General features: G+C 34.6%; 2 protein-coding genes and 1 pseudogene across 3 annotated transcripts; 1 reads left to right on the top strand and 2 right to left on the bottom strand.

Annotated features, from left to right (window-relative positions):
- The first annotated feature begins 5,541 nt into the window (after nt 1-5,541).
- Nucleotides 5,542-11,996, top strand: LOC143636968 (putative purine permease 10). 2 transcript variants are annotated; one of them, XM_077104438.1, is made up of 3 exons: nt 5,542-5,645; nt 10,722-11,306; nt 11,433-11,996. In XM_077104438.1, the coding sequence occupies exons 1-3, from the start codon at nt 5,609-5,611 to the stop codon at nt 11,927-11,929; spliced, it is 1,119 nt and encodes a 372-aa protein (XP_076960553.1). In that variant the 5' UTR covers nt 5,542-5,608; the 3' UTR covers nt 11,930-11,996. The 2 variants fall into 2 exon arrangements, with proteins under 2 accessions (XP_076960553.1, XP_076960552.1); XM_077104437.1 differs by having other exon boundaries at nt 5,557-5,645; nt 10,716-11,306.
- Nucleotides 11,997-14,064: 2,068 nt separating this feature from the next.
- LOC143636991 (replication protein A 32 kDa subunit A-like) lies at nt 14,065-16,773 on the bottom strand (annotated as a pseudogene).
- Nucleotides 16,774-17,667: 894 nt separating this feature from the next.
- LOC143636967 (replication protein A 32 kDa subunit A-like) lies at nt 17,668-20,156 on the bottom strand. Its single transcript, XM_077104436.1, has 10 exons — nt 20,047-20,156; nt 19,844-19,954; nt 19,245-19,342; nt 19,094-19,135; nt 18,943-19,020; nt 18,594-18,672; nt 18,411-18,506; nt 18,237-18,316; nt 17,976-18,044; nt 17,668-17,874 (listed from the first exon to the last, which is right to left on the bottom strand). Exons 1-10 carry the CDS (start codon nt 20,110-20,112, stop codon nt 17,799-17,801), a joined length of 795 nt encoding a protein of 264 aa, XP_076960551.1. The 5' UTR covers nt 20,113-20,156; the 3' UTR covers nt 17,668-17,798.
- Between the last annotated feature and the right edge of the window lie 1,087 nt (nt 20,157-21,243).

Below are 21,243 nucleotides of genomic sequence, written 5' to 3'. Positions count from 1 at the left end.
TTGCCGACTTGGTCACATAAGCAAGGCACGAGTTGAAAGACACCAATCCGAAGGGATTCTAGAATCCACAGGACCAGACTCTTTTGACGATTGTGAATCTTGTTTAGCTGGCAAACTCGTCAAGGACTCCTTCACTCATAAGAATGAACGAGCAAAAGATCTTTTAGGACTCATACATACTGATGTGTGTGGACCTTTCAGAACTATGTCTAGAAACCATGAAAGATACTTTGTTTCTTTTATCGACGATTATAGTCGATATGCTTATGTGTATCTTATGAAACACAAGCATGAAACTTTTGAAAAGTTCAAAGAGTTTCAGAACGAAGTGGGAAACCAACTTGGTAAAACCATTAAGAAGCTTCGATCAGATCAAGGTGGAGAATATCTCAGCTCAGAGTTCATCACTCATCTAAAAGAGCGTGGAATTGTTTCACAGCTCACTCCACTTGGCACACCCCAACAAAATGGCGTGAGCGAGAGGATGAATCGAACTTTGTTAAACATGGTTCGATCGATGATGTGTAGAACCAACTTGCCTCACTCCTTTTGGCGTTATGCCCTTATGACCGCTGCCCGCATTGTCAATCTGGCTCCAACTAAGAAGGTAGAAAAAACACCATATGAGATATGGCATGGGCGAAAACCCAACTTGTCTTTCCTTAGAGTATGGGATGCGATGCTTACATCACAAATGAATCTGATAATAAGCTCGGTCCACGCGACATGAAAGTTGTTTTCGTCGGATACTATAACCAAAGCGGTTATTACTTCTTTCATCCTGATACAAATACGATTTCTATCAAGAGGAAAGGCCACTTCCTTAAGAAGAAATTTCTCAATCGAGGAACTGGAGATAACATTGTCGATCTTGAAGAAATTCAAGAACCACAAACAACCGCTGAGGAAGTTGGAGCGTCTGATCAACAAGTTGTTGTTGCTGATACATCAGACGTGAACACAAGCGTTCGCAGAAGTAGTAAGACTCCCGTACCAAATTATAGATACCTATGGCATTTAGATGGTCCCGAAGTCTTATTAGTAGCTGAGTCTAATGACGAACCTGCTAACTACAAATCTGCAATCTTGGATCCGGAATCTGAGAAATGGCGAGATGCCATGAACGCCGAGATGCAATCTATGCATGATAACCAAGTTTGGAACTTGGTTGAGCTACCCCGATGGTCGGGCAGTAGGGAGCAAATGGATTTTCAAGAGAAAAACCGACATGCACGGAAATGTGCAAACCTATAAAACACGGCTAGTCGCGAAAGGCTTTACTCAAACTCATGGGGTTGACTATGATGAAACCTTTTCGCCCGTTGCTATGACTAAGTCAATAAGGATATTACTTGCCATAGCCGCGCACTATGACTACGAGATATGGCAAATGGATGTCAAAATCGCTTTTCTTAATGGACATCTTTCTGAAGATGTTTATATGGTTCGGCCTGAAGGTTTTGTCGATCCTAAATATCCTAATATGGTTTGCAAATTGAACAAGTCCATTTATGGACTTAAGCAAACATCTCGAAGCTGGAATCTTCACTTTGATGAGAAAATCAAAGAGTTTGGTTTTATCAAAAATTGAAGATGAGCCTTGTGTTTACAGAAAGGCTAGTGGGAGCACTATATCATTCCTCATCTTGTATGTGAATGATATACTGATCATTGGAAACAACATTCCTATGCTTAAGGAAGTTAAGCACTGGTTGGAATCTTGTTTTGCAATGAAAGATCTTGGTGAAGCTGCTTATATTCTGAGAATCAAGATCTACCGAGATAGGTCTAAGCGGCTTCTAGGGCTAAGTCAAAGTACATTTATTGACAAGGTCATGGCATGCTTTTCAATGGACAACTCCAAGAAAGGAGCCTGTTCCATTGCTAAAGGAACCGTTTTAGCAAATTGCAATCTCCGACAACGGACATTGAGACAAAATACATGCAAGCAATTCCATATGCTTCAGCGACTGGGTCTGTCATGTACGCTATATTATGCACTAGACCTGACGTATCGTAAGCGTCTTTGGAGGAGTGGAATAGGAGCTCACTGTAAGGTGTTACACTGACGATGACTTCCAGAATGACCGAGATGTTTCTCGCTCATAATCTGCTTAGATGAAGAAATTCGTAGCCAATCTCGATCTGGTTCCAAATTTAGGAAATTGATCGACGTGATATGTGATTACACAGGTGCTATTGCTCAAGCCAAAGAACCCAATTTTCATCACATGGCCAAGCACATTTTTAGTTCCACTATATACGAGAAATACTGGAACAAGATGACATCATAATAAGCAAAGTAGACACAGATCAAAACCTAGCAGAACCGTTCACTAAGCCGATGACTCAGGACAAGCATGACCAACACAGGGATGATATCAGTCTTAGATTATCTAGTAATTTGTTTTAATTTAGTATTTGGATGTATGAACATTTAAACAATTATACTTTTAAGTTCACTTTTGATTTAATGGTTAAATGCAAATGATGAATACTATAACTGTGTTCGTTTTAATACGTTTAATTCATGAATATTGTATTCTAAATTATCCGTAGTCGGTCAGACTCGTGGGAGCGATTCTGAATTAAGACTATTCTGACTTTGGACTCAAAGGGTTGACTTCCAAAGTCACAGACCTCATTATGAATGACGTTGGATGTAACTCGCATCAAATCATCTTCATGGATCTTAGTCATAAGATGCATTTGATATTAGTATGCTCATTTAGTATCCTTAGACTTGAGATATATATTAGAACTTTCGTTTACTAAAGGTATTCTTTGATCAGTGTCAAACGTTGTCGCGTAACTGCCAGTCATAAAGGCATTGGTTGGGAGTATTCCGAAGTTCAGTGGGAGTTGTATGTAATCAAGATGGGATTCTGTACTCTTACATGAAATGTAACAGTTAGACATCATGGTGCCTTCGTTGATTCAAACTGGTGAAGTGTGAGGCCTCACCCAAACTTACTGTGTGTTTGATTGGACCACTTTGACTCGAGAACGAAAACGATAATGATTGAACGTCATATGAGATTGATCTTATCCATGACTCATTGTTCAATTGGTGTCTTATACTGAAAGGATAGATAGCAACAATTACTGTAATTTCATTATCTTGCAATAGTGTATTCCAAGAGCTTTTGGTTAATGAATTTAAAATGTCATAACCTGTTGGGGGCAGCCATGTGTAGCTAGAACACCGCTGGCTGTCAGCGTTGAGAAACTTAACCTGAATCCGTCCAAGTGGGAGACTGTTGGAAGTATGGACCGGTTCGCTTAAGTCAACGTGACCGACCGGGTTGTGATCCGTAAGAGTTGCACCTTGGGCAACGAACAATAAATCCACTTAACTTGTTTAACCGGTAATAGCGAACTTTTAATGGTATTTATTATTTATACTAAATGTAAATAATAAATATATATTAGTTTATTAGATAAACTAATTACGGGCTTTTAAACGCGAAACAGATCGAGCCAGGCTCAAGGCCCGTTTATAGTTTTACAAGTATTATATATAATTATGATATTATAATCATAATATGTATAACCTAAAAACGGCACCTCGTGAGACAGGCCTCCATAGCATCTTCAAGAAAAGGAATATATTATACTCCAAGAATCTTGGAGCACATTAATATAAAAGGAACAGCACGTTCCGTCAGTCGCTGGAATCCGGTTGTTGTGTGTCGCGCTGCCACCACGTAGTCAACATCTGGCCACCACCGCTGCTCCGCGAAGCATCACCGATCACCGACGCCGCTGCCGTAGTGCATCGCCGCCGCCCCGTTCGTTTCGGTTCATAAACTAGCATCGTTCGTTGAACCTCGGTGTCTCAACCGGTTATTCATTAACCGAGGTAAACTTAATTATTGTCGGTTTAGATTTGTTTATTTTTTGGTTGTTTCGTATCGTACTCGTATCGTCTGTAACCGGATCCTGTACAGTTCCGTTTAATGGTGATTACTCGTTTTGTATTCCGCTGCGTATTCATATATATTAATATGATTAATAATTATGAAACTAATTTAATTAAACCGGGTTTAATTGTTAAACCGTTGACTGATCACCACTGGAACCCAACACTTGTTACGTGCATGTGATAATTGTCATGGTAAGATAGAAAAGGAACAAATCAACATACTTTTTTATGGTTGTAAAAATCATATTTAAGCGTTGATTAATTTTCTATTAATCGTTAGTCGGTGCCATACCGATTCATTGCAATTTGATCAAAATCTATCAAAAAAATTACATATAATTTTAAATCCGATTATTCCTGATTAGTCTCTATTAACCTCGATTAATCGTTAATCTCTACTCCACCGCCCAACTAACGCTTAGCGATTTCTACAACACTAGTTCGTATATATGAGCATATAGTGATATACCCCTTGTATAAAGACGTGTTGAATTAGGCTGGTTAAAGCTCCAAGTCATTGCCACGTAGGCAGTTGAGCTTTTACCACACTTCTTTAACATCGCGTTTTGGTTTAAAGCCCAGTTATCATGCTAAAGCCCCACCATTTTCTTGTTAATGAGGCGTTAATTACCATATTACCATTTCCTCGTTTACCGCCCATACGTTAAAATCCCAACACGATGTTAGACCCCGTTACCACGCAACATGAATTTTGCAGCCCTTATTGAAAACCCCACAATTACAACCGGTCTTATCAAATCATACCACATCTAGTAAATTAAGGTGTTTTTGCTTAATTGGTTGCTTCAAATTTTAATAAGACCAACATTTACTTTAACAATTTCTGTACGTATAAATAATTAAGGTTCTGATCATCACGTTTATGAAATCGACTTTTGAAATGTCTTTTGCGATAAGAAACTAATCATATTGGACAAATTAAAGTTCTCAAAGTCATACTTTTGGCAGACTAATGAAACTTTTTTATATCTTAAAAATAAATATGTACATCAACTTTCCAATTGGATAATTGACCAATACATGCTTAAGACCAAATGTAGTGGAGAGATTTTGTCCTAAAATCGCCCCAATATAGCCGTGAACACCCCCCTGCAATTTTGGAGAGATTTTTTTGTGAGAGGGGAGGTGGGAACATGCATTTGTCATCGGTTTGTGATTGAAAATAATAATATTTTATTTTATGTGTGTGTAATATACGATGTGATTGAGCAATATTAGACTACAAACCATTAAACCTAAAATGAAAATCGCTACCCCTGCTGATGTGGCGCTACGTGTCAGAAATCGTCCCTCAATATAGCCCTTCCACTACACAAATCCTAACGCGTTAACAAATTTATGTTTAGAACTAATACAGAATAGACTTTTTTACATAGAGCACAATTTTTTCTCGTCTTTGGTCTAAAAAATTTAACGATTTTTAAAGACAACCCTAGGGGTATGGTGATCTTTACTCTTTATTAATCAACAAGATCACTTTTCCGGTACTAGTATAAAAATGTATATTATCTAGTAGTAATATATGTAATACACAAATATAAATATAAAAGGATAGACATGTATTTTGTTTGTATATATATATACAATGAAAGAGAGATAGCATAGAAATCAACACCCTCACGAACACATAGTTCATAGCATCTCTCTCTTTCTATCATCCAAATGAAGGAAGCTCAAGAAGAGACCAAAAATACCAGTGGTAAGTGTAAAATGAAACCTTTTCTTTTCTTTTCTTTTCTTTTAGAAATAAACAATCATGCAATAATTACTTTTCTTTTCTTTGTTTAATAAGAACTTTTTATAAGTGAAGTAAGCTTTTACAAAATATCTATAACACTAAATTTTTCATTTTTTGTGTTTCTAAAAGTGAGGGGTTTAAAACTTGAAAAAATTTGAAAAGGAAACTAAATTACATGTAAAAGTCTAGGCCTGTAAACGAACTAAACGTTCAGTGAACTGTTTGGCGGGAAGTTCGTTTATGTTCGTTTACTTAATAAACAAACGAACATGTAAAAAAAATTTGTGTTTGTTTAATTAAACGAACGAACATGAACGCATGTTCCGTTCGTTCAATTATGTTCATGAACGTTCGCTTATGTCCGTTTATGTCTGTTTATTTATGTTCGTTTATGTATTATTATAAAATAATTAAATATTATATGGATAGGTCATCTGCTTAAAGTTTTATATTTGTTAATTTGTGTTCATTTAAATGTTTTCATTTAAGTCCATTTATGTTTGTTTGTGTTTATTTACATTTGTTCTTATATGTTCGTTTATCTTTCTTCAATTATGTTCGTTTAGATTATAAACAAACTAACACAAATGTCCATTTTTAAATAAACGAACATGAACATAAATGTTTGTTCAATTAAGTGTCTGTGCTCTTTTTTAGTTAAATGAACGAACACGAGCATGCCCGTGTTTGTGTTCATTTGATTCGTTTACACGCTTTTATTTTTCACATTGATAAATACATCGGTCTCAATTTCTAGGCTCCGCCGATTTTATTTGTGTCCGTTTGTGTTTATGAACACATTAATTTTCTTAATGAACAAACACGAACATAAAATCTTGTTTGGTAAGTGTTCATGAACCGTTCGTGAACACATTATTTTCTTAACGAACGAACATGAACAAAGCTTTGTTCGTGTTCGTTCGGTTCGTTTACAGCGCTATGTAAAACAAAAGTGGGATAATAAAATTTACGAAAGTGAATTCGCAGTTCCTAAGAGTGGGAGGGGCACTCATGGGTATTACCCATGCACCGATCAATCACGCACTGCCATCTCATTTCTACCCTCTTGTACCCATAAATCACAATATCACTGGCGACACCTACCCACAAATACCCTAAAACATTTATATGTAATAATAATAATTAACACACATTTATGTTATCCAACATTCATATATTTTTCATGGCAAAGGTTTGCCATGAATTGTAATTTGGCAATCTACCCACATGGGTCGGGGTGGGTTTGCTTTGTGGGTTGGAACCCATAAAGCTTACCCTTGCATGTGCCCCTTCCCCTCTAAATGCGAGATCAATATTCTTAGACGATAATAATTTATTAGTTACTAGTTTTTATCACCCGTATTACGGGGATTGTTTTATATTATTTGTTCTAATATTTATTTATTTTTTGAATTTTTTTTATTGTATGAAAGTTAATAATATACTTATGGTTTGATGATAAATTGTTTCACAAATAAATGAGATGTTATAACCCGGTTTAAAAGCTATATTGTTTTGATGAAACCTAAAACCCGTTTATTTTTTTTACTATAAAATTGGTTTTTTTAATTATAAATAATATATATGAAAGTTAATAATATACTTATGGTTTGATGAGACCCAATACCCATTTATCCTTTTTACTATAAAATTGGTTTTTTAATTTAAATAATATATATATATATATATATATATATATATATATATTGAAATAAATAAGATATTAATTTTTAGTATATCCTATTTTATAGGATTTTTACATCAATAATTTGGTGAGAATAATTTTTAATTTAATGAGATGTTATAACCCGTTTAAGAAATATTTAGGTTTGGTAAGACCCATACCCATGAATTCGGGTCAAATGCATGAGAAGCCTCCATTTAAAAATCAAGCAAATCTAGTGACTCCGAAAAAAGGGAGAGCGACCACATCGCGACACGTAGGATTTTTATGTTTTCGTTTATATATATTATATATTATATTCACACTCACAAATATCTAGTAATAATCAAGAATGAGACCACACATAGTGGCTTAGTTTTGTTTGGTTCGTTGCATACACAACGGTGTGGGGAATGGTTGACCAACCAATTTTTTTAAAATTTTTAATATATATTTTCTTATCTATATATATTATGAATATTTAAAAAGTAATAACTATGTAATAATGATTGAAAGATAGTTATGATATCACTAAGTCACTTTTATCTCAAAATTTTTAAAAATTACCAAAATAAAATATTGCAATAGCGAGGGTGGTGTTGGGGACGACAACGGCGATGGGGTGGCAGTGGCATCAACGATGTTTGTGGTGGTCAGGCAATGACCATGGTGGTGGTGGGCGTGGTAATTAGCCGGCGGCATGGTGTCAGCGGAAGTGGCGCAGGTGGTCTGGTGGCCGTGGTGTCAGCGTTGCTAGTGGTTAGGCGGCAACGGTCAGGTAGCGATGGTGGTGGTTGCGAGGTGATGTTGAGAGTGAAGGGGTAACAAGAAATAGTTTTAATGAAATGAGATTTCTTATGTCATAGTTGATTACATTACATTGACCAACAAAATACATTTTTTTCATTTCTCACATAATGACTCGTTTCGTTCCTCGTATCTTTCCAATATACCAAATCAAATGTTACCTTAGGCTATGTGTAGGGAATGAGCTACAAAATGGGGCGTTTTGCGCCATGTGGCGCCCAGTCAGCAAACCGTGAGTTTTTTTTGGTGTAATGGTGTTTAGGCCCATCCTCGTCTGTTGTCACCTGAATTCGCCGCCCGCTACGGGTGACCTTACCATTAAATCAAGCTTACCATTAGTGGTATCGACAGTGGCGGATCCAGGAATTTTTTTTGGGTGGTTCACTACTTTTATATGTTTCAATTTCACCGAGTCGGGTATATAAAATTTCGGGTCGGTTTGAGGTTCGGGTCGGTTCGATGGTTCGGGAAAAGTTCATTACATAATCTTGTTTTCACCATCATTTTAGCAAGATCGCCTAAGCCACTCAAGTTGGCAAACCGCTTATCTTCTTTCACGTTAGTAATGTAGTGGCCAAGTTCATATACAAGCTTCTCCTTTTCATCAAAATCAAAATCACATGGATACATCTCGGCCAAGTTTATCAAGTTTACTTTACTAAAGGCACTAAAATTACAAGACGGGCTCAAAGAACTCATATTAGTAAGCAATTTAGTGGTTACCTCATTAAAGCGGCTTCCAAGCTCTTGAATTTGCATGTCGAGAACCGTGTTGAAATTATTAACCACATAATGATGACGATTGGTGATACCGGTCTTCTTTCTTTTAAATCTCGGGTCAACATTCTCTTCATATTCAAAATACCTACAAATCAACAATTTCAAACTAACAAATTTAAAACTAAGAAACTAACAAAAACTAACAAACTAACAAATTAAAACCAATAATCATTAAGGCTTTATTTGAAATAAATAAAAAAAATAAAGGTATTCACATAAGTTTATTTAGTGAAATAAATAAAAAATAAAGTTACAATTACAAATATCAAAACAAATTTTCACTCAGACAAATCGTCGAACAGGTGGAGGGCATCCCTGGATTCGGGAATCGTCATAACTCATAAGAATTAAGAAGGACTGGGTTGGATCAATATGAATCGGATAACTAGAATACAACACTCTCTTTCAAAAAGATTTTCACAAAGCAAACTACTTTCAATAATCATTTCGAATGGATTAAATAAAATGAATCATACAAGAAGCAAAAAAATACCTAACAGGAGGCGGACGGCGGTGTGCCACTGCCGGACTAGTGAGCAGAGCAAGCAAAAAAAGGTTTTTGTTGGAATTGATTTTTATGGGGGCAAGGATTGGTTCAGGGGTTTGAAACCAGTGACTGATTCAATCAGAGGCGGAGGCGGACGGCGGTGTGCCACTGCCGGAGTGGCTGAGCTGAGCCTGAGGGTGGAGCGGTGGACAGAGGACAGAGGCGGCTGCAGCTGCTGAGGACCATGAGGACACGGATTGGTTCAGGGGTTTGCCTGCTTTGCTTATCAGCTTATGTTATAAAAAACCCTAACAGGACTTAGGGTAACTTAGTAAAAAAAAAAAAAAAAAAAACTGTTAAAAACGGGAATAGAACCTGCGACCTCCGGGTTACAAAACCCACAAACTACCATCCGGGCAAGCACTTTATATGTTTTTAAGATGGTTCCTGTATAATTTATAGGGTGGTTCCTTTATTATTTTCTATATATAAATACACTATAATTTCGAAACTCGGGTGGTTCCGCGGAACCACCCGTTACTACCGTAGATCCGCCCATGGGTATCGAATCATATCCTTGTCTAATATATTTTTTTATTAGTTAAATACACACATATTTTATTATATCATATTGTCCTGATTTAAACATAGGGAAAAAAAGTTTTACATGTTACACTCGTATACAACCCAACACTTAAGAATTATATCTTTTAAAGTAACAATAAAAATCAATTATGACAAACCAATTCAATCAAATTATAATTTAATTGATTTGGTTGAGATCTTTGCATAATAAAAAAAACAAAATTCAATCAGAAATGGGTTATCACAAACATAAAAATCATAATGTAATTGATTTGGTTTGCATAATTAAAAACCAAAATCCAATCAGATATGGGTTATCCACCAACTATTTGAACCCATAAACCAAATAGACATGGTTAACCCGATTCATCTGAGGGGGTGTTTGGGATTTCTTATTTTTAACCTTATAGCTTTTTTTTTTTTTTTGAAACATAGATATCACATCAACATAGCAGGTAGGCGGGCAACAAGCTGCGCCGCCAAGGTGCTTGAGAAAGTTAGATTTTGTGAGTGCACAAGTCAAAAGTTACAAATTTGTAACTTATGACTTAAAGAAGTCATAAGAAGATAAAATAAGGAATCCTAAACACCCCTTAATATCCAAAAGAATACATAGAGATATTATAACTAATAAGCTTTAAAAGACATCCCAAGATTGCATTGTAGTTTGTACAACATGCTAAATTTGTTTTTTTTCATGTTCCAACAGATGTAGATAGGAAAGCTGAAATCCAAAATGGTGGAAGAGGAGTTGTACAGTACAAGTGGTGGGTGAAGATAGCACTGTTCACCTTTTTTGTACTTTCAGGGTCATCAGTTGCAACAATGTTAGGAAGAGTTTACTTTAACAGAGGAGGAAATAGTAAATGGATGGCAACTCTTGTCCAAACTATTGGATTCCCACTCATGTTTCCTTTAATCTTGTTCTATTTACCTTCAAAAACACCCTCAAAACAACAAGATATTATTACCAAAAACAACCCATCTTGGGTTACTCTTTTCATGCTCTATATGTTTCTTGGTGTATTCTTGGCAATAGACTGCATGTTATACACTGTTGGATTGAACTTTTTGCCGGTTTCAACCTTCTCATTGATTTGCGTAAGTCAGCTTGCGTTCAATGCCTTCTTTTCATACCTTTTAAACGGACAGAAGCTCACTCCATTCATTACCAATTCGCTCGTTCTACTTAGCTTTTCATCTACATTACTTGTGTTCCAAGGTGATTCTGAACAAACCGCTAAAATCTCTAAAAGAAAGTACATAATCGGGTTTGTATGCACGGTTGCTGCTTCTGCAGGTATCGCTTTGTAATACCATCATCTCTCTATACTGTTCATCTTTTGAAAGATTCCTTATTTATCGTTATAATTTAGCTAAAACCACATTTATCCCTATCTTTTAAAAAGCCTATTTTGCTTTGCAGGGTGTGGATTAATGCTTTCCACAACTCAACTCGCCTTCCAGAAGATTTTAAAATCACAAAGCTACAAAGTGGTATTCGATATGATCGTGTACCAAAACATGATAGCAAGTGTTGCAATTGTGGTGGGACTATTTGCTAGTGGTGAATGGAAGGATATAAAAGGGGAAATGGAAGGTTATGAGTCTGGAAAAGTGTCTTACATAATGAATCTAGTATGGACTGCGGTTTCGTGGCAGGTTTTCTCAATCGGTTGCGTGGGTTTGATCTTTGAGGTTTCATCCTTGTTTTCAAATGTGATTAGTACTTTAGGGATCCCGATTGTGCCCGTTTTGGCTGTAGTGTTTTTCCATGAAAAGATGAATGGAGTGAAGGTTATTGCAATGTTATTGGCCATTTGGGGATTCGCCTCGTATATCTATCAACATTATCTTGACGACTTGAAGGAAAAAGCCGAGGCCAGAATTGCAAAGCGTCAAGTTGACCTTACAGAAGTATGAATCAGTCGATTTATGGTACATGTTTTGTTATTGTTTTTCTAAACCATGTAACTAGAACGACACATATATATCAAATTTAAAGGACAACTACCTTAATGTTAATATACACAAACTTAAACCTATGTATACCGTTTATCTAATTATGTATGTCACATAAGTTAGCAGGTTGTGATGTGTAGTAATTAAGTTAAAGAGGTTGTAAACAAGCTCACAGGATGTATAAAGTTGTAAATAGACTAGCAGAGTTGTAATCAGGTTGACGGGTTAAATTTTAAAATAAACATTCGTTTTACTTTTATAATTATTTTAAGTAGGGCAGTCTGACCGCTTTGAAAAACAGAGAATGCAAGATATAAATAGAACCTCCTTAAAAGTAAATATGGTTTTAGATATTACATTGGACTAGAAAACCAATAAGAGCAGAAAGAAACAGTTGAGACATATAAAGTTGATAAAATCATACAACTGGTAGCATTAATTGTTGCATCAAGTGGACCCACCTAGAGCCCAACGGGTTCACAAAAACCCATCGAGTTTAAAATATAATGTAGAAGCGATGTATAAAAGTCTTTAGTAAATAGAAGTGAACCCGTACCAAATAATTCAAGGTTAGTGTAGTGGTAAAACACTTTTCCCATAAACCTTTTACCTTGTTTAGGTTTGAGTCTTGCTAAAACCGGTTTTTTGGTAATTATCATTATTTTTAAAATAAATCATCTCTGGTTTTCATGGTTACAATGCAATTTGTAAGTAATCTTTTAATTATCTGTAAATTGCAAGGCGTCTTTCATTATATATCGTTTTCTTGTAATTTTTTTTACCAGCAAGGTAAAAATGTCAACAAAAGTAGAAAATGAAACCATTGTATTCATCGTGGCCGGCGGCGGCGGTGCCAGAAAATATAAGTTCATCGTCGACAACATTTTTGTGGAAATGGTTTTATTGATTTTCAAACTTAAATGGGTATGCAAGATTAAAAATGGATATTTTAAGCACGTATATATTTTGTTTTTATTTTTTAATATATTAAATATGAATTTTGAGCGATTTTTTCTAATAATGTAAGATTTTTCTTGATTTATAATAAAATTCTATATGGAAAATCAAATATTTTCTTTTGTAAAAGAACTAGAGTGGTTGTAAATTGATCAAGCTCGTCATCTTGCTAGACACAATTTAAGTAATAACATGTAACCATGTGTGGATTCATAAGAACCGATTGTGGATTTGTGGTGAGAAGAGAGGGTGGCTCGTGGGAAAACAAAAACAAGCTAGGGCTTTAGGGCCACACTTAATTAAGGCCACCAAGTAAAAAAAACATTATATATAGATTTATTATAATGGGTAAAGTAAACTCAAAGTAATGTATTGTGTGGTGATAGCCTTGATTGTTACGTAAGTATAGGTTATGAGTTCAAAACTTTTAGTAAGCAATTTTTTTACTTAACGATGGTCATGAAAAGACCATAAAATCTTGTTTCGATTTATACCTCCGCATTCATTAAGCCGGCCATGGGTGAGAGTCAGCAAAAACTCGGTCGGTATCAGTTCGTACCACATTAAAATATGTGTGTAAGGTACCATTTGTGTAACATTATAGAGCTTGTGGGACAATATATGTAAATATTGTTGCACCGGTTTCAAAGTTAAGTTTTTGATATATGTTATAAATAATATAAAAATAAAAAAGTTTATGATATTTAAAGTAAAAGATATGGTTAAAATTGATCTTTGTATTATTCACAAACAAACTCAATATTTATAATGATCTTTGAGGAAAAAGCCAAGACTGTAATTACAAACTCATGTTGATCTTACAGAAATATAAAAAGGTTAACACATAATGGTGCAAGTTTGTATTATTTTTCTAAACCATGTAACTAGAGCACGACATATATTTATCCATTGTAAACTCATCAATCTTAAACATGTAACCCAAACACATGTACTGATCATGCCAAACGTGTTAGTAGGCTGTGATGCATTGTATCCACTTTTTTAATACTTTTAAAATCGGGCATGGCGACCGGTTTAGTTTTAGTACAGTACCCATGACTCGTTTGATAAACACAGAATGCATATGTGATAGAACATGTTCAAAGGAAACTTAAAATGGTTATAGATACTACATTGCCTCAGATGCATGTTGCTTTGTAGTGGAACTCGTTGATTGCTAGGTATATCATACCTTCATCTTCAAGCGCTGTTATCGATTCCCTAAAAAAACCAATGATAATTATTTTATTTTTACATGTTAAACATCAAAGAAAACAACAATTAAAGTAAAGCTCACAAAACACATGAAGATTAAAGTAGTCAAATTACATGATCTTCTTGATAGGAAGCTTTAGATTCCGTGCCAGCTCATCTAGATGTATGCCACTTTCTTTACCACTACAAAATTAAACCAGTGATACTACAATCAGATAAAAAAACGGTTACGAAAACTGCATATGAAATTATGAATTCATTTTGGTCAACTCAAACTGGACAATGGACGAACTTGTGATTAGGTGCAAATGAGCCAAGCCGAGCTATGCCTGAGTTTCGTTTTGAGATGTATTTCTAAAGCTCGAGCTCCGCTCGTGAGTAATATTTTAAGCTCAAGCTCGGTTCGATTATTATTTATTAATTAATTTATATGTAGTTATATATATTTTTAGATGTATTTTTTATTTATAAATGTAGTTCTTGTTGTCATAATTTTATACAAAATAATAATTATTATATAAACATGTATTAAACATAATAGATAAAAATTATATCAGTCATGGACTCATTTAGGCACGCGAACTGGCTCGAATTTTATAGGTGAAGCTCGGGCTCGTTTATTGAACAAACTTATTTTTGTGCTTGAGCTCAGACTCAAGCTCGTTTAGCTCGGCTCAATTGGAGCTGTTCAGATGATCTCGAACAACTCGTGAGCGGCTTGGCTCGTTTACAACTGTACTGGTGCCTACTCAAATTACACAACGGGTCAAAACAGGCTCTAATTTTTATAAAACTTGTTAACTTAGAATGGTCCAAAAAGCTTAACACCACATATGACCTGTTTTGACCCGACCCGCCCGCCCATTTTACTATAACACTATGTGAAAATAATTCAAAAACATACTAGTTTGCAGGAAGCTGGAGATAAGCAAGAACCATTTGGTCAACATCAAAAGGTACAGATTGCTGAAAGTGAAACAAACAATCTAGTTCATCAAGAAAGTGATAATAAAATCATTATTATGATTGTGCATCCAACATTATCATACCTGACTTGGTGTGTTTGGAGTTGAGTTTATTATGTTATCACTGTTCCCATTCTGTATCTTCTCCAAAGGCATCAAGATAAGTTTGTTAGTATCATATTCAAATCAAGTGAAGCTATAATATGTAATTTGATATCGTGCACCTGAACTTTGTCCGTACTCATATGATCGTGTATAGAGCAATGAAATGGAAAGTGATCTCATCCAAATTTGTCTCAGGCCTGAAAGTGAAACATCCAAAAAAACAAGTCAATATTATAAAATGCACATCAGAAATGCATAAACAAGTTAGTGTAAGAAATTAGTATGAAAACATACCTAACAGAGAAAACATCAACATGTGTTTCACCTTTAAAGCTTCTCAAGTGTCCATGAACATGAACATAAATCCCTTCTCTGCCAAACATCAAAAACTTTCAACAAAATAAACAAACAATTCATCTTCATAAAAAGACGATGATTTTGAAATATGGTCGGCTTTTAGGTGTGGCGTGTCTCGTTAACCGCTTAGAGCCCCTTCTTACTGGGGCTCGAAATTTTCAAAACTCTTGTGTGCGTGTTTATATATATATGTATGTGTGTGTATATATACTCAAAATAATTATCATTAAACAATTTACATTTAAACCAACAATTTACTCGCTTGTGCACCGAAATCTCATACGCCTTGATTTGCGCCCCACCAAGTTACTGACCTTATTTCCTCCATTTGCAGTCTATCAGATAGTTCATTTAGCCTGCAAAAAAGGTACATTAAACCATTAATTTCAAAAACATTTATATAATAATAATAATAATAATAATAACAATAATAATAATATATGCATAGTTTTACCATCTCTTGCAGTCCTATTTTTCAGTTCCATCATCTAAAGTGAAGGTAACATCATTGTTCCAATATTCCACCATATTAAACACCATCCCCACAACACTAACCTAGAATTAAAATTGGATTCCAAACCATATTAGTATATTAAACACATTACATCACCAAAAACAAAATCTAAAACCAGTGTTTGGTTCGCGGAATTCAAAGGAATGTGATGGAATTGGAATTTAAATCACTTCTCTTGGAGTGTTTGGTTCATAGAATTTGATGGAACTGGATTCAAGTTCCATTTTCAATGTGTTTGGTTGGCAAATGAATTGGAGTGGAATCGGAATTTAATTCCATCAAAATCCCCCGCCATTTCTCCTAACATAAACGAAATTTCTGACGTGTCCAGTTCAAGATTCGTGTTAGGCGTCAGTTTCGTGTTTGGTTCCCGATAAGGCGTTTGGCACACGGTTAGTTAATGAGCCCGACACCGGGTAAAATATAAATTCCAATTCCTAAAAAATATTCAAAGACAAACTTTGAAATTCAAAATCCTTTCATAAAAAAAATTCCACAAACCAAACATCCACCAATTTTCAATTAACTTAAAAACTAAATAGATTCATGACATAGTTAATAAAAAGCATATTCATAAAAAAAATTAAATGAACACATACATTGACAACATAATCACCGGAAACATTTAAGTTAGATTCATCGTCGCCGGAGTGATGGTTGCTTACGGCGGTGACAGTGGCTAAGTTCGTCATCTGCAGTTTATTTTTCTGCGGTAATGGTTTCATTCATTTTCAAACTTAAAAGGTATGTGAGATAATTAAAAAAATAGATATTTTTTTATATTTTTAAATTTGGTAAATATTATAATAATTTTCTTGATTCATAATGAAATCCTATATGGAAAATCAAATCTTTTCTTTTGTAAAAGAACTAGAGTTGTTGTAAATTGATCAAGCTCGTCATCTTCTAGAAAAGATTTAAGTAATAACTATGTGTGGATTCATAAGAACTAGTTGTGGTGAGCGCAAGAACCTTCATACCTAGTAGGGTGTACCATTTGCTTAACTAAATAATACAACACATGTGAATATTGCTGCGCCAATTTCGAAGATAAGTTTTCGATACATGTTATAAACAATATAAAAAGTTTATGATATTTAAAGTAAAAGAGAGTTAAAATTGATCTTTGTATTATTCACAAACTCAATGTTTATAATGAAACAATTTGACCTGATCCATGATAGGAATCGTAATAATAATGAACTTGGTATAGACCACGGTTACATGGCATGTTTTCTCGGTCGGTTGCATTGGTTTGATCTTTGAGGTCTCATCGTTGTTTGCAAATGTGATTAAAGGGATCCCCATTGTGCTGTTGGCCATTTGGGGTTTCACCTCATATATCTATCACTATCTTGATGACTTGAGGAAAAAGCCAAGACTAGAATTGCAAACCGTCAAGTTGATCTTACAGTAACATAAATCGGTTAACATGTCACATGAACACATGATGCACAACGCATGTTTATCCATTTTGTAGTCATCAATCTTAAACCACACAAAACTAATGGACAGGTTGACCTGAATTATATTCGTTTACTTTTTTAATACTTCACGACTCGTTTGATAAACAGAGAAAACATATGTGACAGAGCATGTTTAAAAGAAACTTAAAATCGTTATAGACTACATTGCAATATAAAACCACTACCAACCAAAAGAACAGTTAACATATAGTTGATAAAATATTTAAATCATACTGTCATTTGCATCAGCTTCATGCTGCTTTGTAGTGGAACTCGTCGATTGTTGAGTATATCATACCTTCGTCTTCAAGCGTTCTTATTGATTCCCTAAAAAAACAATGATAATATTTTGTTTATGTTAAACATTAAATAAAACAATAATTAAAGTAAAACACACAAACACATGGAGATTCGAGCTGTCAAATTACATGATCTTGTTGATAGGAAGCTTTAGCTTCTGTGCCAGCTCATCTGTATGTGTGCCCTTTTCATTACCACTGCAAAAGCAAGCGATTGAAACGATCAGATAACAAAATGTACAAAAAACCGCATATGGGTTCACTTGGGTCAACTCAAATTAGACAACAGGTCAACTTAGGTCTACTCAAATTATGGAACGGGTTAAAGCAGTTATAGATTATGTATACAACAATATTAAACTACAAATGTGAAGATGAAACATAACATACGAGTTTGCAGGAAGTTGGAGATAAGCAAGAACCATTTGGTCAACGCCTTTGACTCCATCAAGATCGAAAGGTATAGATTGCTGAAAGTGAAACAAACAACCTTGCTCATCAAGAAAGTGAAGATAAAATCGTTATCATAATTATGAGATAGACGTGGATTTAACGTTATGATACCTGACTTGACAAAGTGGACATGCGACCATTTGTCCCATTTTGAACGGGTGTTTTTGGAGTTGAGTTTATAGTATCACTATCCCCATTCTGTATCTTCTGCAAAGTCATTAAGTTGAGTTGGTTATTATCATAATCAAATCATTATCTTTTTAAAGTTAAGACGTACAATTTGATATTGTATACCTGAACTTTGGAAGTAGACATATGATGGTGTATAGATGCAATGAAATGAAAGGTGATCTCATCAAAATTTGTCACAGGCCTGAAAGTAAAAGATCCAAAAAACATCATATTTTCATCCAAATAATTCAAAATATAACATTCATCCAATCTTGAAAGACCAATATCTAAACTAGTTCATCGGCATATATGAGTAAAAATGTTATCAACATCTAAAACCTAGACACTACCATGAACTTGATGTATAATTAAAAACAAATTTGGCTCATATGAGCACCTTTATGACAGTAATATTACAATTATAATAATTTAATAAAATAAGTTACTGTAAAATATTTATAAAAAAACATACCTAACAGAAAAAACAGCAACATGCTTCACACCTTTAAAGCTTTTCAAATGTCCATCAACATGAACATAAATCCCTTCTCTATCAAAAATTAAAAAAAAAAATCAGCAAAACAAAAAATTCAACAAATTTAATTAACAAGTAACTCACTCACTTTACATCCTCCATTTGTAGTCTATCAAATGGTTCATTAAGCCTACAAACAAGGTACTTTAAACCATTAATTTCAAAAACATTTACATATAATAATTATAATAATAATAACAATATAAACAATAACAATAATAATATATGCATAATTTTACCATATCTTGCAGTCCAACTTTCCAGTTCCATCATCTATAGTGAAGGTAACATCAGTGTTCCTTCCCACAATATTAAACACCATCCCCACCACAGTCACCTAAAAAATCAATAATTCAATGCCAAACTCAACTTCAGCAACTAATCAATCAAAACAAAACTAAATAGTGTGCACGCTTCGGTTTGGGTCGGTTTTGCGCTAAAACTGAACCAACAACCAAAACTTTTGCCTTTTAGATTTTTGTAACCTACCTATTTTTTTCATTTTTCGTTTTGGTTTGGTTTCGATTTTTCAGTTTTTCCATTTGAGCTTGATAATTTTTGGCAAAGAATAAAATTCAGGTCTAAACCATTTGGGTATAAAAACTAACTGATTATTATACATTAAGGCAAAAATATATGAGTTGCATACATATTAAATTCATATAAATCACTAAAAATGAAAAATTAAAACCTAACTTTCAATATGATGGAAAAAAACTTAAAAAATTTAATTCATCACCAGAATTATAGAACTCGCTAGGCGCTATACGTAATTTCAAAATATAAATACATACACCAAAGTTTATATATAAAATTTAATAATAAAATGAAGACATACATTAACAACATCTGCACCGGAGACAGTGAAGTTGGATTTATCGTCACCGGAGTGAGACGCTTCGCTGATCTGCTTAATCGTAAGCGGTACGAGTCCAGGCGTCTCTCGGTTCTACATAATAATAATAATAATATATAAACAAATAGGTCAGTCAGTCAGTCAGTAGATATACAGATTATAATATTCAACGGAGAAATACTTACGGCGGCTGCGGTGGCCGGAGAATTGGAGATCTGAGATCCGCCGTCGAACTGACTTTCAGAAAACATCGTGATTTACAACTTCTTACTTTTGTGCGGTGGCTATTGGATTGAACTGGATTGAACAAATGAATGAAATGATGAATATTATATGGATCGGACTTTCCCGCCAACTAGGGTATAGAGTTCCCGCCAAAGTATCACTTTGCTCTCCTTGTGTTGTTTTAATTTGATTGATTGACAAAATTGGTCTCTTATGTCAAAGCGCCCGACCCCTGTACCTCGAGATGGGAAGCCGTAAATATTGATTGGTCGTATCGGTGTTTATTAAATTATTTTACAGCGGTTTTCATCATAACCGTAGTTAGGAAAAATGATCGGAGTTATAAAAACACCATAATTATTATTATGATAAAACGGGAATTTAATCCGTTTTGATACAAACATAAGTTTTACAGGGTTAAACCCTTATTTACAAAACACGTTTCTTTATTCTGGTGACAAGCCACTTATTTAAGCTGGAAGCCCGCAGGCATCATTCCTTTGTCTCTAACAAGTCACCTGAAACATGTTTAAAATATTTGATCAGCAAGAAATACTTGTGAGTACATTCATTTGAAAATGACACAGTTTACAGTTACGGCATTAAGATATTTTTACATCTGCCTGCTTACAAATTACCGAAAGGTACTTGTCACTCGACCGTATCTATGACTGTGGTCATATTACTTATTGGCAAACACTTCTCCAATAAGTAACGTGTAATAGCCCAGTAGGCAAGCCTTGTATACAACACCCCACAATACCAGTAGTAATCATCTCGTAAGTCTACAGAGACTTAATCACTGTAATGTATTTAAAAATACTTTAAAAATATATTTGAAAACATTTAGACCATTTTCCATGAGTTTTATAGGTTTTGAAATCATCATGACAATGTCGGAAAAATAGTTGTCTCACGCAAATGTGAGTTGTATAAAAACTCAAATGTCTCACATTGCAGGTTTACAATTAAAGAAAACCTCCTGGTATTAAGCACCTAAGATAAACACAATGTAGTATCACTAGGTTAGTATAAAACCAATAATCATAACGATAATCACGAGAGTAGAAACTTTACACGATGGCACAATGTCATACCTTAACAGGCAGAGCTTTTGGATTCGTGTATATTTCTTTCGATCGGATAGGGTATCGTTA

The sequence above is a fragment of the Bidens hawaiensis genome, unplaced genomic scaffold, assembly GCF_021521415.1.
Source record: "Bidens hawaiensis isolate Kalapana, Puna unplaced genomic scaffold, B.hawaiensis_p1.1 tig00008096_1, whole genome shotgun sequence".
NCBI lineage: Eukaryota > Viridiplantae > Streptophyta > Magnoliopsida > Asterales > Asteraceae > Bidens > Bidens hawaiensis.
The sequence above is the reverse complement of the archived record's forward strand: the minus strand, read 5'-3'. Positions and strand labels throughout refer to the sequence as shown.

Bases quoted from the DNA above. Each gene is read 5' to 3' on its own strand.
- LOC143636968 (XM_077104437.1), top strand. From the start codon at position 5,609: ATGAAGGAAGCTCAAGAAGAGACCAAAAATACCAGTG. The intron at 5,646-10,715 runs GTAAGTGTAAAA...ATGTTCCAACAG, and splicing joins AGAGACCAAAAATACCAGTG to ATGTAGATAGGAAAGCTGAA. The intron at 11,307-11,432 runs GTATCGCTTTGT...TTTGCTTTGCAG, and splicing joins CACGGTTGCTGCTTCTGCAG to GGTGTGGATTAATGCTTTCC.
- LOC143636967 (XM_077104436.1), bottom strand. From the start codon at position 20,112: ATGTTTTCTGAAAGTCAGTTCGACGGCGGATCTCAGATCTCCAATTCT. The intron at 19,343-19,843 runs GTATGTCTTCAT...TTGATTTTTTAG, and splicing joins CCGGTGCAGATGTTGTTAAT to GTGACTGTGGTGGGGATGGT. The intron at 19,136-19,244 runs GTAAAATTATGC...CCTTGTTTGTAG, and splicing joins AAGTTGGACTGCAAGATATG to GCTTAATGAACCATTTGATA.